The sequence below is a fragment of the Periophthalmus magnuspinnatus genome, chromosome 10, assembly GCF_009829125.3.
Source record: "Periophthalmus magnuspinnatus isolate fPerMag1 chromosome 10, fPerMag1.2.pri, whole genome shotgun sequence".
Lineage (NCBI taxonomy): Eukaryota > Metazoa > Chordata > Actinopteri > Gobiiformes > Gobiidae > Periophthalmus > Periophthalmus magnuspinnatus.
The window spans coordinates 28,173,052-28,189,727 of record NC_047135.1 but is presented as its reverse complement, the minus strand read 5'-3'; the positions used below and the strand labels follow the sequence as shown (position 1 = coordinate 28,189,727).

At 39.0% G+C, this 16,676-nt stretch overlaps 1 protein-coding gene across 1 annotated transcript in view; it reads right to left on the bottom strand.

Moving 5' to 3' along the window:
• Positions 1 to 573: 573 nt before the first annotated feature.
• gfra4b (GDNF family receptor alpha 4b) overlaps positions 574 to 16,676 on the bottom strand; it is a 44,978-nt gene continuing 28,875 nt past the window's right edge. The window contains exons 2-8 of the mRNA XM_055224582.1: positions 14,192 to 14,467; positions 13,250 to 13,330; positions 11,591 to 11,936; positions 9,425 to 9,534; positions 7,684 to 7,818; positions 3,479 to 3,642; positions 574 to 1,492 (exon numbers count right to left, since the gene is read on the bottom strand). Coding sequence (XP_055080557.1) covers positions 1,352 to 1,492; positions 3,479 to 3,642; positions 7,684 to 7,818; positions 9,425 to 9,534; positions 11,591 to 11,936; positions 13,250 to 13,330; positions 14,192 to 14,467 — 1,253 coding nt within the window. The 3' untranslated portion in view covers positions 574 to 1,351. The remainder of the gene's footprint in view (positions 1,493 to 3,478; positions 3,643 to 7,683; positions 7,819 to 9,424; positions 9,535 to 11,590; positions 11,937 to 13,249; positions 13,331 to 14,191; positions 14,468 to 16,676) is intronic.

The window sequence follows — 16,676 nt, the reverse complement described above, 5'->3', positions numbered from 1 at the left end:
AATGTCATATTAACTTATCTCTGAAGTTGTTGTTTTTTTTTTTACTTTTTACAACCCCTAAAAGAGCCTGAATCAACACTACCATTTCGCAGTAAAGACTTTAATCTTGTGTAAGACTGACTGAGGCCACAAGTGACAGGATTATAGTGTAAGACAGGGCTGTCCAAAGTATGGCCAATTTTTGTTGGTCCTCTGGGTTCCTGCTGAATTGGACCAAATGGCCAAAAGTAGTACGTTTTATCACATTTTTGAAAACTTCTGCTATCATAACTTAAATAACAAACATTATTGATGTGGTGCAGACTTAACATGAATTTTTCACACTAATGCACAGTCAAACCTAAGTAAAATGTAACATTTTGAATGAATCACTTAATAGTTTGGACACCCCTGCCTTAAGACCATATACTATAGTTTGATAAAAAAACAAAAAAACAAAAAAAAAATCTGAACAAAATGTACAAATGGCTCCATAAGTATTTCTCCCAATGAAAGGGAATTAAATGCATATATAAAAACAAACTAAAGCCAAGAGTAACCAGGCGAGGACTTTTTATTTGCGACACTTTCCCCCCTCAGACTGAAAATACTGCCTCATTCTTGTTGGTCTAATGTCATCATTGGAACCACTCACCTCCTTTAGTGGCACAAGTACATGTAGCCCACCCCAATGTAGCGATATTCACAGACACAATGAGAAATCAAAGAGTATATGCTCACGTACACATAGCACAACTCTACAGGTAAACAGCTAGTGCCTTTTCAGGGCTATTTTTGAAGTCAGACAACCTCTCCTCTGATTACATCTTCAGTTCGAGACAACAAGTCCTTATGAAGAGATAGCTGTATGAGAGTAACAAAGGCCAGCAGTTCTCGAAGAGTCTATTCAGGTCAGTGCTGAACTCTGTTTTCTCTCTAAAGTTTTGCTGGACTATCTCAGTATTTTAGTCTTACTTTTGTCCGGGATATCTGACCAAAAAGCAGTTTTTTCTTCACCACTATTGATTGCAAAGCTCCTTCCATAGTCACTTGCGCATTTTAGCTGCTTTCCAACGTGAGCGCTCTGTTGTCGGCGGTCGTTGATCATACAAATCTTTTCACAAACTTGAGTTTATGTTCAAAAGAAGATTTCAGTTAGGTAACGGATAGAAGGATGGTCCAAAAAAGCAGCACAAAACTGTACACATGTTGACATTAAGCCCAATTTCTCACACTTTGCGGAGTAATAGTGGCAGTAGGAAGCGGAGAACTTTGACACAAAACTAGAAAAGAGAGTCCCTGTACATATTTAAAAGGGGTTCTGCTGTGTTGGCTTGTGTTTTTGAGGCTTCACAACATGTTCGTCCATTGTTTAGTTTCCGTTGCTAAGCAGATGAAGTAAAAGTGTAAGGATTGTAATTGTCTGAATGATGAGATGTAGGGATGATGCTCGGCTAGGCAGGCTGCTGGAGGGCAGAGTCACAGGGTCCACTAGTAACTCATTGTCCATGGCCTGCAAGAGAGAGAGGTAAGTTAAGTCTCTACAAGATATAATATGTAATACCAGCTTTGTTTTAAGATGGGCTTACGAGTGCGATTTTGTACAAATTAAGGCCATTTCAAACTCGCACTGGGCAAATGAATCTTATCCGAAGCTCACGATCTAAATTTTATTCATCAGATTTGTCAAGATAGTAGACTACAGCATGAAATGGGGGTGGAGAGAAGGCGGGGCATTCAGTAAAGTACCCGAACAAGGAAGCACAACTCTGAAGTCGCCACAGAGCACAACACATATACTGCAATCATTACCCAAGGCCCAGGGGTGTCAAACACATTTTCACCAAGGGCCACATCAGGACAATAGTCGCTCTCAAAGGGCCAGATGTAAAGTAAATGTAACTAGTTTTTTTTAAATTGTTCATAAACTGTATGTATTACTTATTCAATTTACAAATATGATATATTCATTTCCATAGATGTGGAAATATGGCTGCATAACTTGCCATCTCCTGATAAACTGACATTTTAAGACAGTCATACATTTAATTGACTTGTTGTAGGCCACATAAAATGACATGGCAGGCCACATTTCGCCCTTGGGCCTTGAGTTTGACACATGTGCTCTAGGCCATAGAGCCTCATCTTGAACTAGCATAGCACATGTCTGTCGGCGAGTTTTAATAGCAATAAACAAAGAATTGTCAGTTTAACGTTTCCTCACTGAGCTAAGATTTGTAGTTTCAAGACTGAACTTCCTGAATTGCCCTCACATATGTATTGGAGTGAAGTAGCACTGGGTTACACACTCATGTTATTGTGCAGACTTAGCCTTACTGAGATCCACCTACACATTGTGGCTGTCAGCAACGTCTGACACCTAAAACGTTTGTATCCACTGTCACTGCACTACAGACTTCCAATCAAAAGCAAAGGAACCAGGCAAACCGTGCATTCAGTAAATAAAGCAGTCAGCAGCTATCTTACTTTTCATTTTAGCTTGCTATCCATGTCCACTCAAAGATTTATTTGATGTAGCATTGGATTGACCTGACTATAAAATCAATACTTTCGCCTGGGGCTTGGTCAAGTGCTTTCAGCCCTGAACTTGTGAATTCATTATCACTGCTCTGTGCTTATAAAACAGCTATTTTGCTACTTAAAACAGCTAGCTTTGCATTTTAAAGCAACAATGTGTGACTTTCTGGAGGTGGCACATCACATGCATGATCCCATGGAAATCAAAAGTTAAAACCATACTTCAGAACTCCATGAAGATAGGTGATTTTTATGCCATACGGTGGAATAGCGATGTGACGTTTGTAAACAAGTCGGCTCTTTTGAACAGTTCCTTAATGTGAACGGATCCAAATCTCATTTTTAAAAGAACTGAATCTTTTTCTTTCTAATTTCTATGCTTTTTTTTAACTGATTAACACTGAACCAACACCAGGATCGGCACAGAAGCAGAGCAGGCGACACAAGTGAGGGCTTTGTGCACAAAAAACATATTTGGTATCATAGTAACAGCTAGCTTTTAAATTATTATTGTAATGCATTTTTTTTATTATTATTATTTTGATTATGCATCATTTGAAAGGGCAAACATACCATTTTAAACACATTCAAGCCTTGGTCGTTTCGCTCTGTGATTAGTTTGTTGTTAAAATGAGTTCTCACATTGGCTTCTGTCATATAAATAAATAGTAAAAGAAGCCAGTTTTTTGAACGACTCTTCCACGAGATTTGGATCCCATAAAAGAGCCGAAAGTCCCATCACTACTGTGGAATATTATAGCCAAACGAACAATATTTCCAATGCTTTTCAGTGCAATAAAAACACACACACATAATGGCTAAAAAGTTAAACAAGGTTACAAAGATACACAACCAAATCTATATTAGGACAGTGATCAAACCAGGACAACTGCAACTGCTGCCTGGTTCGTTACATTCCATTTAAGCTATCTTTTTGTTGAGTTTTAGACTAGTGTCCTACCTGTGTGGGAATGAGAGGATCCAGCATGTTCCCGGCGGTCTCCATTGTTTCCGGGGCGATGGTGTTCTTGGTTTCTCTGTTTCTGTGTCCAAGGCTAATTGTTGTGGAGTCACTCGGTGCGGGCTGGACTTCTGATCCCCTGCCAAACGTCATGAGCGCATTCCCTACAAACCAAAACACAACAGTAGAAAAAGCCAGTCAATACACTTTCGCAACACAATATTGACATGTTTCGACCGAATTCTTGGCATGTCTCATTCAGTTCAACGACACAGCGGCTTAAATTTTCCATGATAGGTGGAAAATTGCGCTTAGAGAAGGGAAAAAGCACAAAGTGAAAATGTTCAGTATTCCCTTCAAGTAGCCGGACTGCACCTGGCTCTCCACTTTCGACCTCATTAACTCATGGAGCTTTTGCGCCGGCCAAACAAGTCCGAGGTTGTCTGTGTCGGATGTGGAGAGGCAGACCGCAGAATCACCTAAGCTTACACTGGAAAAGGCTTCAGTTGTGTAGGATAATGATTAACGATATGTACAGTATAGTCTGTCTCATTAATAATGTAGAGTGTTGGGGTCACAGGTGATAAAAGATGGTTGGACAAAGGGGTCATAGACAAATTGAAGGAAAACAGCTTGGATAGTAATACTGCAATGTCTTCTGTCTTCTCTTTTCCATATACTCAAAGTTGCCTTACAGTTTTGTGCATTATTCTTTCATTCTATACTGTATTGTAGCCACAGCTGCCCTGGGTTAGACTCCGACCACCACCAACACTCACACACCACCGCATTCATATTAGGCAATGCGTAAGTGCCTTGCCTGAGGACACAAAGGCAGTTTTGACACTGACTTTCTACTAAGCCACCTGGTATCCTATCGGTCTCCCACCAAAGTACTAACCAAGCACAACCCCGCTCATCTTCTGACATGGATGGAGCTGCTACATGGAATTATCTATCGTGTTTTGTGCTATAGCATTACAATTATGATTATAAGTCTGAACATTGCTATGCAGCGTTGGGTGTACCGTGCAATTATTGTCATTATTGTTTCTGACACCGGTACTTTTGTAACTTGGGGGGTCCGCCAACAGCTTGTCTGAGTGGAGATTATTTTATTACTTGGCAGTGTCATCATAAAAAGGTGACGTTCTATAGTTGTTCTTGCTCAGGGCCATCAGGCTTTAAAAAGTTCTATCAGAAGAGATTGGTTTGTGTTTCATTTTAGCATCATAACTATTATTTTGATACCATACTGGTGCCTTTTAACATTACTAAACATTATTTTGTCCCCATAGATTTTTTCCACCCTCTTGTCTTGCCAACTTGTCAAGACTTTTGCAACTTGGGGGGTCCTCCATCAGCTTGTTTCCATGGAGATGTTATTACTAGGCAGTGTCATCATAAAAAGGTAACTTTCTATAGTTGTTCTTGCCCAGGGCCATCAGGCATTAAAAAGTTATAGCAGGGAAGATTTTTGTTTTTATTTTATTTGTTTGTGTTTCGTTTTAGTATTTAAACCAATCTTACCAAACATATTTTTTTCCATCTCATGTCTTGCCAACTTATCAGGAGCAGTGGGCAAGTCCAGTTCAGCTCTCTGTGACCTGAACCACAAATCTTTAGACTAGGATCTTGGTCAGCATTACCTGAAAGATCTGCTTACAGTGCACATTTTGGGTTAACAGGGGAATCCATAGAACCCAAAGGAAATCGATCCAAACGCGTGCGGACCATGTGAGGAGAGGGGGCTACAGCAGCTCCGCCTCATGCTATAATTTGAGATTATACTAATATTTTTTGTTATTTTACAAAGAAGCAAAATGCAAGGATAGAATTAGAAACATGGCTATCGATGGGTTTCAGCTTTCAATTTATTAAGTGATATTTTTAAAACGTTTGGCTATTCAAAAATTATAATGTTTTAAATTGTTAATTGCTATGACAACAGTACTTATTAGTCATCAGTCTAAACCACATTGATATTTGAAATGCAGTGGTACTCATTTTCTTCAGTTATGTTTATGTGATGTACTTAAATATGTTCCATTCATAAATTTACGACTCACCATGTTCTCTTTTGGTGAATGACATTTAAGTTATGTGTTTTTTGCCTCTCTTTTCCTCGCTGTACTCACTGACATTTACCTTTATTACTTCGTGTACTTTTTCACTTGTCAGTGTCAGAAGTAGAAAAAAAAAACACCCAGTTCTATTAAAATATGTCTGATTTCAAAAATGAAATGACTGGCTAACAATATGTTTAAAAGTTCCCTACAGGATTTTTTATTATGAACGTAAAAAACAGAACTGGTTAATGTTTCGCTCTCTATTTGCAGCACTTCTCACTTAAAACATTCGTAACAAACATTATTATTATATTGTTAGTTTGCTGTCACTGTAAAGCAGATAACAACTATTATGCTAACGTTGCACTTTCTTATTGCTCACAAACTCACGAGAATTCGTCTTGGCGTGTTCCCACTGTAAGGTTAATCGGACGGGCAAATCACAGAGCAGCATTGAGGTTTGTGCGGCCCAAGCACCCAAGCCAACCAAAACAAACATGGCGACGCTGACAGACATAATTCAGCCTATTTTAGCGTCAATACGGACAATTTTGTTTGTGAAAAACTTGCAGAAGGTACGAGCTTTGTGCGTTTGAGGACGGTGAAGATGTCTGTGCTTTTCTCTCTACTGGAGTTAGCAACAGTTTGATTTGTTGTGAAGCTTCAACCAATTAGATTCAAATAATTGTCATGACGTTCTGCATTTTCCAATCACTTTCAGCAAGAGCCATCCCAGACTGATAATGTGTAGAACTCAATTCAAATTGACACATATATCACTCTGGCATGAGCCAGATCACTGATTAGTATCAAGTTGTAGTTAATTCAGAAGGTAATGCTGCTTATGGTACAGCACATTTCATTTTATCTGTACACTTGCTCAAGTTTACTTTGTGACCCAAATTCCTTGTTCTTTTTAAGTTGCAGGCAGCAGACACGTCCAGTGACAGTGTCAGAACAGTTGAACTACATCAGTCTGTTGATGTGTATTAGTACTGGATGGCCTCACATAACCTGTGGTCTTGATGCTAGTTTCCTTCATTACTTTTTATTTTTCCTGAGTCTCGCCACATGAGTCACCAGAAGTGTCAAACTCCATGTATTTAGACAGACACTCTGAAGTATTGTAAGTCATAACATTCATACAGTCATTCAGTAAAATTGATGGCCTCATTTTAACCAGGTCTATGACGCTATTTGCTCTTATTGCTATTTTTTGTTCCTCCTGAGACAGATGAGTCATGAGTTTAGACCTACACTATATGAACATCTACATACTGAACAATGAGCTATAATAAAAGAAGTTAAAGTGAATAATTACAGGTTACCATCCTTTGTCACATATTTATGTACTTTATTTTGCATCACAAGGTCTTCATCTATGAGTTATACTGTGGGAAGTAGAACATCCAAGGCAGTTAAAAGGCCTATACCCATTTTTTTTCTCCATGTATTGTTAAAATGTGTCAATTTGCTCCAGTACAGATATATTGCACAAGCAGCTCTTGAGGTCAAAATAAGTCAGCTGTGTACTGTTTTGCATCTAGTTAGAAAGTGCACTGTTAGCATGCCAGTTGTTACAAAATGGCAAAACTCCACTCTAGACTCTGAAAATTATGAAAAGCCTTTATTCTCTTATCTTAAATTCACTGAATAATTAAGATGTCCAGAATGCATAAGGTAAGTGAGGAATAACATTGGACCACTGCAAACAGTTTTTAAGTAAAAATCAGGTACAGTGCTGTTAATGTGTAAACAAGGATCTACATATTTCACGGTAATAAACCCTTTCACTCATTCTGTATTATATTGTTATGGTTGTTGCTGTTGGTAACAATTAGAACTAGATGGAAAATTGGAAAATACAAGAAGTTGTATCACCTGGAGTGGCTTGTGTGAATGTAAGTTTTACTCAGTAACCCTGAGGTCAGCAACACTGTGATGGATAGTACTGATATGTGAAGCTGTCAATCAAAGTGGGCATGGTTTTAAATATAAATGGCTAACACAATAGAATACAGCATACCTCCTAAGAATCTGTGTTGAATAAATGTATTGAAAATGTGCATGTATTGTAATGTCATTTTGTGTCGGTTTAACATGGGCTTGTTGGAGTGTGGAGGTTGCCAAACTTACGGAGGCAGATGTTGTCAGCGAAGTATCCCAGGAAGTCGTCGCACTCGTCGCGCTGACTGCCGCTGTTGGCACAGGTGCACCATGGGGCCACACTAGATGTGGAGTTGTCCACGTAGTTGGGAGTTATTGTACTTCCTGCAGAGAGCACAGAAGGGCAAAAGTATTAAATATTCATTCTTTTTTCACTTGTTATTCACAGGGTTTATTGTCTGAGGCTCTTTCACACTGACCAAATGAAGAGAGGGATATTTTTACATTACATTAGTTTGTCTATAGTTATTGTGTTGCCTGGAATGTGCTGTATTATAGCTTTAAACTTAGTGAGTTCAGCCCCAGTCAAATGAAGCTCATCGAGGCGAGTGCTTACAGGGGAGAATTTGGAGCCATGTTTCATTTTTGGAAGTAGAGTATCATCGCAACCAAAGAGCTAATCCGGAGCGAGTCTGTTGAATGTAACGGCCCTTCCCGCCCACTCCCGCTTAGCAACACTGTCAATCAAACCTGTTGCTAACGCTAGCAGGAGCAACGTTGGAAAAAGAAGGTGCCTGATTTGACTGTTATTAATGCTCATATCTTGAATCACAGACAAAATAGCAAAATAAAAGCACCAGGATCATGTAGAGCGGGTCAATATGAATATTTTAAGACAGCTATGCGCATTTTTATGTATACTCTATGCAATGCAATCAGGCGATGCCACCAGGCCAATATACAGGTTAGATGTGCGGAGAAGCAAGTTCCCTCACAGTAAGAATCCACGCTTTCCAAAGTAATTTTTGTATTTAACTACCCAAAGAAAATATAAATGTGTTTTATAGCTTTCATAACGTTTTTTATCAGCAGAAATATTACAGGGACAAAAATGCCAGTTGACAAAGTAAACACTGAACTAGAGACACATAACAGTCGAGAAGCAATATTTTCTTTTTCATTATTTGAGATCATCAAAGTGTCCAGCCTTAAGATGTGACGTACCCACATAGCAGCGGAGGAGGCTGTTGAAGCGCTTTAATAAATACAAGAGCCGAATGAAAATGCCAAGTGTGTGTTTGTGCTGAGGGGCACCATTTGAGCTTGTTGAAATGCATTAGGTTGGGTTTGCTCCTCTTTCCACAGTGTGCAACGCAAAGCCTGCTCTTTTTATGGACTGTTATAAAGCAAATTAAACACACCTCTGCAAGCACCACTTATTATGCACTTTCTGCCACAAATGTGCTACTTTTTGCTCTGCTTACCGTTTACAGCTTTACCCAAATCCTTCTTTTTGCATTCAGCTTCCACCTTGCCTATAAGACGGCTTACTGATTACTGGGTTTCAGAAAAATAGCAAACCTCTTGAAAGGACACTCATAAGCTAGCTAGTTACATGGCTAAAGCTAATTCAAGTTTTTAATTAGATGAATAATAATTGCATGGTTGCAGCTTTTTACATAGATATCAATGGAAATAACTTCTAGTGATGCATTTGATTTGATTCACTTGGAGGTGGTGAGATATACTTTAGCCACAGTTGCCCTGGGGTAGAGTGACGGAAATGAGGCTGCCAGTCTGCACCATCAGACCCTTAGACCCATGCACACACAACATTCATTCTGCAAAAGTGTCTTGCCTAAGGACACAACGGCAGTATGCACTAGATTGCCTCTGCACTGTGACTTCAAGGGTAAAAAAACAACAAAAAACTGCGTGTTCTTCCAGAGTACAAATTTAGATCAACTCCATAGTGACAGTGTAAACTTACCAATGAGCCCTGTGTAGGCGAGTAGGCAGGCTCCGTAGTTGTCTTGCTTGCAGCCCGTGGCCGATGTCTCTGATTGAGCGCAATCGTACTGAAACTGTGACAGGCGAGACCTACAAAACAATTACCTTCATTAGTCCAAGAACATTTTCTGCATTGCAAGTTTTTCAGCCATCTCAATATGATACTTACACTTTGTTAATTGAGAGTTTGAGTATAAGCTTGTTGTATATATACACGATAAAGACTGAAGGCATTGGAGTGTAAAACAGAAGTGATAGAAAGAGTAATATATTTCATCCCTCCAGACCTAGGATCATTAGTAAAGCCCTCTGAGTGTAATGGGCCTGTGAAAAATAATGGCCATGACCAGAGATAGCAATGAGCGATAACTCTGATCCATCTGGCTCTTTATCTGTGCTAAATATTTAATGTGTTATTCCAGCCGACTCTCCGGGGCCTTCTAACCCATGGAGGTGGAGAGCTTTAGGGGTAAAACAGGCTCATTCTGTTGATTGAGTGGCTGTTTGGTTTTCCACAAGGTGTTATCTTGCGCGGCTATGGTTCAAAAGTGTACGTCAAGGGTATGAGGTATTTGGGATGAAAATCGAATTGTATTTGTATTGTATTTATGACAAGCACTGCGGCTGTGGTTAGATTTACAATTGGTTTCTGTTCACATTTTAATCACAAAGAACATAATGTTTTAATAGACTCAAATAAACTGTTACCTAAGAAAAGAAGACAAAGGCATTTCCAAGATTATAGAAGAAATAATATTACTTAAATTATTTGCGACCATTTAAAGTACAATTTGGATGCATTGCCAGGTAAAATACACCCCTATATCTGACACAGTGACGCTAATGCAGGATAATCCGACTAAACCCTTCCCGACTTGAATTATATTGTACAACATGAGTTGACTCAAATAAACAGCAATGGGAAGGTAGACAGTGTTTATAATGAGTCATAGATGTTAATTGCTCGACCCGTACAACCTCTACAGCTAAAATGCTCAAAAAGAAAAAGCTTCCTACTAGTGCCTGATAAACATTTATAGTTGATCTATCAATTTGGAACGATAAGATGATACCAAAATGATTGTGACAGCTGGGCCCAGTCAATGTGTAAATCTACATCAAGATGGTGTCAAGAGGATCTGTTCGGCGAATTGGAATTAGATCATTAACAACAAAGAGGAGCCCATGTGAGAGATGACTTTAATATCTACAGCTGACAGGGGGACAGACTCAATAAATGAAAGGCAATATGTTGGGTTCACATGATAGCACTACATATAAAGTACTCAGAGTTTAAAATTAAGATGGAGAGTATCTCAGAAGTCTATGGTAGGATTGTCAGTCAATTAGTGTTTTCAGATGCTTTCTCCTGGTTTATGGAAAAAAATTAATTAATTGTAATGAATCTTTGAATTTATACAGTGCCTTTCATGACACTTTATAGGGCATTACTCATTCACTCCACACTCAGTGATGGTAAGCTACTATTGTAGCCACAGCTGCCCTGGGGCAGACTGATGGAAGCGTTATCAACCAATTAAAGGTTTAAATGTATTGACCTATGCCTTCAAAATAGAAAATATGTATATATAAAGTGCATTACTGATGAAAATCTGAAATTATTCATTCTTTTTGACATTTTCATAATGCCACTGTCTTACATTCAGTCAGAGACTGATGGCACCAAAGTTCAAATCTCAGAGTTTCAGAAAGACTTTTGTTCCTGCTGCAATAAGTGTCTTTAAGTTAAGGTTTTGTTGTATATATGTATAAATATGTGTGAATGAATGCCATTGTTACTACTATTGTAAATAAGCTACTGCAACAAAATAATTGAAAAGTATTAAGTATATCTAACCTAATCTGAGTTGTCATAAAAAGTCAGCATATTTATTTTTTTATATAAAAAATAAATATGACTACATTTATTTTTTATAGCTGACCAGTCACGACTAGTACATTAATGCTTGCAGCCCCATTTTAGACACAAGATCAATATGCCACGTTTGTAGTCCCAATCCTGAACAAATCATGATAAAGTTCAGCATTTGTGAATTTGTCCGTTTGGATATTTCTTTCAAAAACAATAAAATGATCTCATCAAACTCTAGAATGTCATGAACGCTTCCTGTGAAACTTCTCTTACCTGCAAACATAGTCAGCATTACAAATCCGCATCTGAGTGAGACAGTTGGGTTTGTCTGGACTTTCGTAGGAGCAGCTGGGCACGATGGTTTGCCTGCGTCGCTCCGCACAGGCTGTGTCGGTGCAGGGACAGAAGAGCAGCTCGTGGGTGTAGTCAGCCGGGACGCGGTCGAAGAACTTGCGGAGGGCCTTGTTGCACTTGGGTCGGTTGCATAGTCCCGATTTGGCCGTGGGCTTGATGCAAACGGAGACGTATTCGGTGCGCAGCTTTTGGCACATGTCATCCACATTGCACGCCTTTGCTGCGTCCAAGCAACGGTTTACTGTTGTCAGGCCGACCTCGGAGTCTGCCGGACATCGGGTAAAAAAAAAAGACACACAGCTCAGTGCTATTTTTTCTGCTCACTGGATGTGTCAGTAATGTAAAAGTTCAGGTATGTGTGTTAAAAGTTTGCAACGGTGTTCAATGTCACAAGAACAGTTACAAAATGGGCAGGAATCCCGTTTTGCCCTCTGGAGATCATTTCTAAACCATGCTGGTGTCTCAAAATTGTAGTGATCTGTAACATTATTAAAACATTTTGAAGTTTTAGAGGGCTACAAATGAAGTGTCATAAGCGGATTTGGCTGTTTGACACGTTCCATGTGTGTAAAAGTCCCATTAAAACTCTCTAATCCCGCCTGGTTCATTATAAATTGCCAACAGCTGAGACATAGGCATAAAGAGTCTTTGTGTAGCAGTGGCATCAGTCAGACGGTAAGATAACTTAGAATGGGTTTGCACTAATTGGTCTGCAGGACGAGGAAAATCACTATAATGCTGATGTGTATTGGCAACAGAGAGAATAGCAACACCTCTCACCTATTGTCCTTTTAGAATGAACTACTGCATTTTTATTGCTCTAATATTTTTTATTTTTTACTCCATCACTTCATAGAGTAGAGTAATAAAAGTTTAAAGCATGGTTGAACTGAATAGACCTGCTTTCACTCCCAAACATAGGCTGTATATATAAACGGACATAGTTAACGTACTAGCCACTAGCTTCCGGCTGCATTGACTCTGGCTCCAATTCACTTTACATTGAAAACCTCACTCCTCTCTCTGTAACCGTTGCAGTGAGCCTCGTCATTTAGGTCTTAAAATGTTCATATTAACCCTCCCCTATGTGATCCTCCTGTAACGCAAGATATGAACATTTATAAGAGACGAATCAGGCGCCTTCTTTCCCTGAGGTTGCTCCCGCTACCCCTAGCAACAGGTTTGATTGACAGTGTTGCTAAGTGCCTGCTCTGTCAGCCACACTCACTTTGTTTACTTCTTTATACAGTCTATGTCTTAAACCATGACAACAGCTTCAATTTCATACTTTTTAGTGCTTACTTCAGAGACTCTATAGGGTGTTTTTTATAATAATCTTATAAATAATCTGTCTGCAGCCTTGAGCAAAAATAAAGAAACCAAATAAACCACAAGAAAATCTGAATAGCGCTTATTTATTTGAAAATTTGCGCAGCAGTGAGATGTGTGCATTTACATTACACTAGTGCCCTTGTTTTGCCTTGGGCTTGCTTCCAGGAAAAAAGCTTTGAATTCAAGAGCGTCATCAGTAGTGGAATGAGTAAATGAAACCGGGTTAATGAAGGTAAATGGACTTACCAGCTGTGATGGAAGCCAGCCGGACATAGTCGTAATCCTTGTGCACTGTCTCATAGGGGTAACTCTCCACCAAGTTCAGCCCTGTATGGAAAACATCTGCTCTATTAACCGAGGTAAGTAATGTCTGTAATATCCATGGGTAACTCCGAGCATTTTGTGTCTCACTTCTCTACAAAAATACACCAAACCAAAAAGTCGAAAAGCTGCGAACGGTGTGCTACCAGATGTTTATGGGCATCTAGCAAATTAGCATTAGTACTAAAACTCTGCAGCTATAATTGCTAATAAAAACGGCTTACAAATACATGCACAACAAATATATAATTATAGTTATATAGATTAACGATGACTCATTTGCCTTGAGTATGCTTGTAATTTTTAAGCAAGAAACATATTGAAGCTCTAGTCATTTATTTTCTTTTTTCATGTACAGAGCCAAAATAATTAAATACCAGAGGCAGATCGAGTGGAGGGGTCACCCATGCTAATTTGAATCACAATCCCCAATCAAAGTTCAAATTTTCAAGTTTTATGACAATACTAAAATTTTAATCTCGCTTTTGATACTAAGGAATAAACTTGATACTCAATACCGATTCCAATACCACAATGATAATACAAAAACACAATTTCTTTAGACAATAGATTTTCAGCATTAAGTAATAGTCCTTTCTTTCATATCACCATGTGTCATTCAGGTAGGTTCCATAGTGGTCCACGGGGATATACTCATCTATGTGCTCTTATGTATGTTCTGATATAGTTAAAATGAGTATTTCATTTCAATACTATTTTTTGTTTTGATAAATATCTGATTTTCAATACTTTTGACAACCCTGGGTTACATGTAAAAAAAAAAAAAAACAGTTTAAATTGGATTACCCCAGTAAATTGGTTTTCCTGGTGTGCATGTAAAGTCAGTGACTCTGCAAAGCCCCTCACCATGTATGATGGACTGGTGCAGGCTCCAGTAGATGCTCAGGCAGTTCTTCTCCTTCTTCATGCCTCGTTTGCACTGGCAGCCGTGCAGGGGGCTGGAGAGCAGGGCGGACACTGCGTTGGCACACTGGCTCCTGGCCCCGGGGCCCAGCTTCATGTTACCGTTTCCCGCAACACACTGTCGAAGGGTCCGCAAGCGAGGACTGCAGGTCTCATCACTGGAGCACGAGTCACCCGCCACCAAGCAGTCTCTCCCAGCCACGATCACCTCCAACAGAGCTGTGTGGGAACACGTGTGGGAATGGCATTAAATAAGTTAAAAAACATATAATAATGTCTTCATTTGGAAAACACACTTTATAAACTACTACTCAGTCAACACGAATGCTACACAGCCTGGCCAATAAAAAAAAAGTCGCCACCTGGATTTAACGAAGCAAATAGGTACAAGGTTGCTGCAGTTGGTCAGGTCTAGGTTCAGCAACAGTCTGTGCTCAAAGAATGAGGTCAGCTGACACCTGAATATACTGAATGACCAGGTTATTCCATCAATGGATTTGTTCTTCCCTGATGGCACAGGCATATTCCAAGATGACAATGCCAGGATTCATCGGGTTCAAATTGTGAAAAGAGTTGGTTCAGGAGCATGAGACATAATTTTCACACATGGATTGTCCACCACAGAGTCCAGACCTTAACCCCATTGAGAATCTTTGGGATGTGCTGGAGAAGGCTTTGTGCAGCGGTCAGACTCGACCAGCATCAATGCAACATCTTGGTGAAAAATTTATCCAACACTGGATGGAAATAAATCTTGTGACATTGCAGAAGCGAAATTGAAACAATGCCACAACAAATGTGTGTCGTAATCAAAGCTAAAGGTGGTCCAACAAAATATTAGAGTGTAGACTTTTTTTTTTTTTTGGTGGCGACTTTTTTTTGGCCAGGCAGTGTATGTTAATAGAGCTACGCGGTCGTTATGAACTGCAGTACGAGTCTGTTGATGGTTTGACATAAAAACTGTGTCTGGATTTTTAGCTGTGACATGTGAGAACTCAGAGAAAACAACTAAATTCATGAAACAAGTGTGAATGAAGCAAAATAAAAAAGTCTAGTTTCAGGTTTTTTGTTTTTTTTATAACAGAACAACAAAATAACATGGTTACAAGCTCAAAAAAGTCAGTGTTGTGCTATGAGAAGCTTTGTTGAGCCTCTGAATGAAGAGGCATAGTTTCTAAAACATTCAGAAAATAACATATTTTGATGAAGAGTATAGTCAGACTCCATACTTTGTAGCACATGTCAACTCTAAATCACAATGCATTAGCCTTTTCACTGTTCTGTTGATTGGATCTATGTACATATTAGCCAAAGCAGGATTGTGAATTGATTTGAGAGACAAAACGTGTTCATGATGGCTTTGACTTCTTCAATACTTGTTAGAACCTTTAGCAAGGAGCACAAACCTAATCAATGAGACTGGTTTAATTCACGACACACACACACACACATTCACTGTTTTTAATTCATAACACATTAGTAACAAGTACAACAAATGTAAAAAAAAAAAAAAAAAAAAAATCTGTCTAAACCTTTAAGTATAATATCCTTATGCAGCACAGCTTTTCACTTTAAAAAAAAATCTAAATCTTTCTCATGAGCCATTGAGTAAGACATAGTACATTGTTACATTATAAGTGTTGAAACAGTTCTGAAAGGTCGATTCTATATATTTAATACATTAAATAAGGCTCTCGTGTTATCCAAATATAAGAAGCAAACTCTGCAAAAACTGTCAAAATATTCTGAAACAAAAACTTGAGCATGTCATCCCTACATGCAATTTATTCTTAAAAATACATTCCATAGCAAAAACCTGCAGACAAGCCAAGTGAATCTTATTATTTCAACTCTCAAATCATAACTTACAAATGTTCAATTTCATGCTGCTTTCATCTGCACATAGTGTAGGTAAATCCACCGCAAAATAGCATTCACATAGCCAAATGTTTTCAATCAATTACAACCCACAAATAAGTTCCTTTTTAGTATTCACCCTGAAATCTTAGCGTTACCTAAACCTGCAAATAGAAAAGTGCAGTGTCTTCCTTCTTTAGCCAGTGTCCACTAGTCCAGATGGTCAGCTGCAAATTGGAAGCAGAGTTCCCAGGCCTTTGCCCGGGACAGACGCCATACATCAGCAATGCAAATGAGCTGCTTCGTTTGACATTTCCAATAAGCCTGTCTCCGAGTACCAGTGGCTTTAGCCAATTAACCATGTCAGTAATCAATGTGTGTGGATGCTAGCTTAAGTCCTCACATTTCCCTGGCACATAAATCAGGAGCAGATTAGCCGATCAGTTACCCCCGTGCTCGTGCCTAATGGACCACTTCAGCACAGATAAAAGCCTGAATCAAGCGTAATGAAGTCAGCTGGAATCAGAGTGCGCCTCCACTGTGGTCACAAAAACTAGGAGGTTTTGTATGG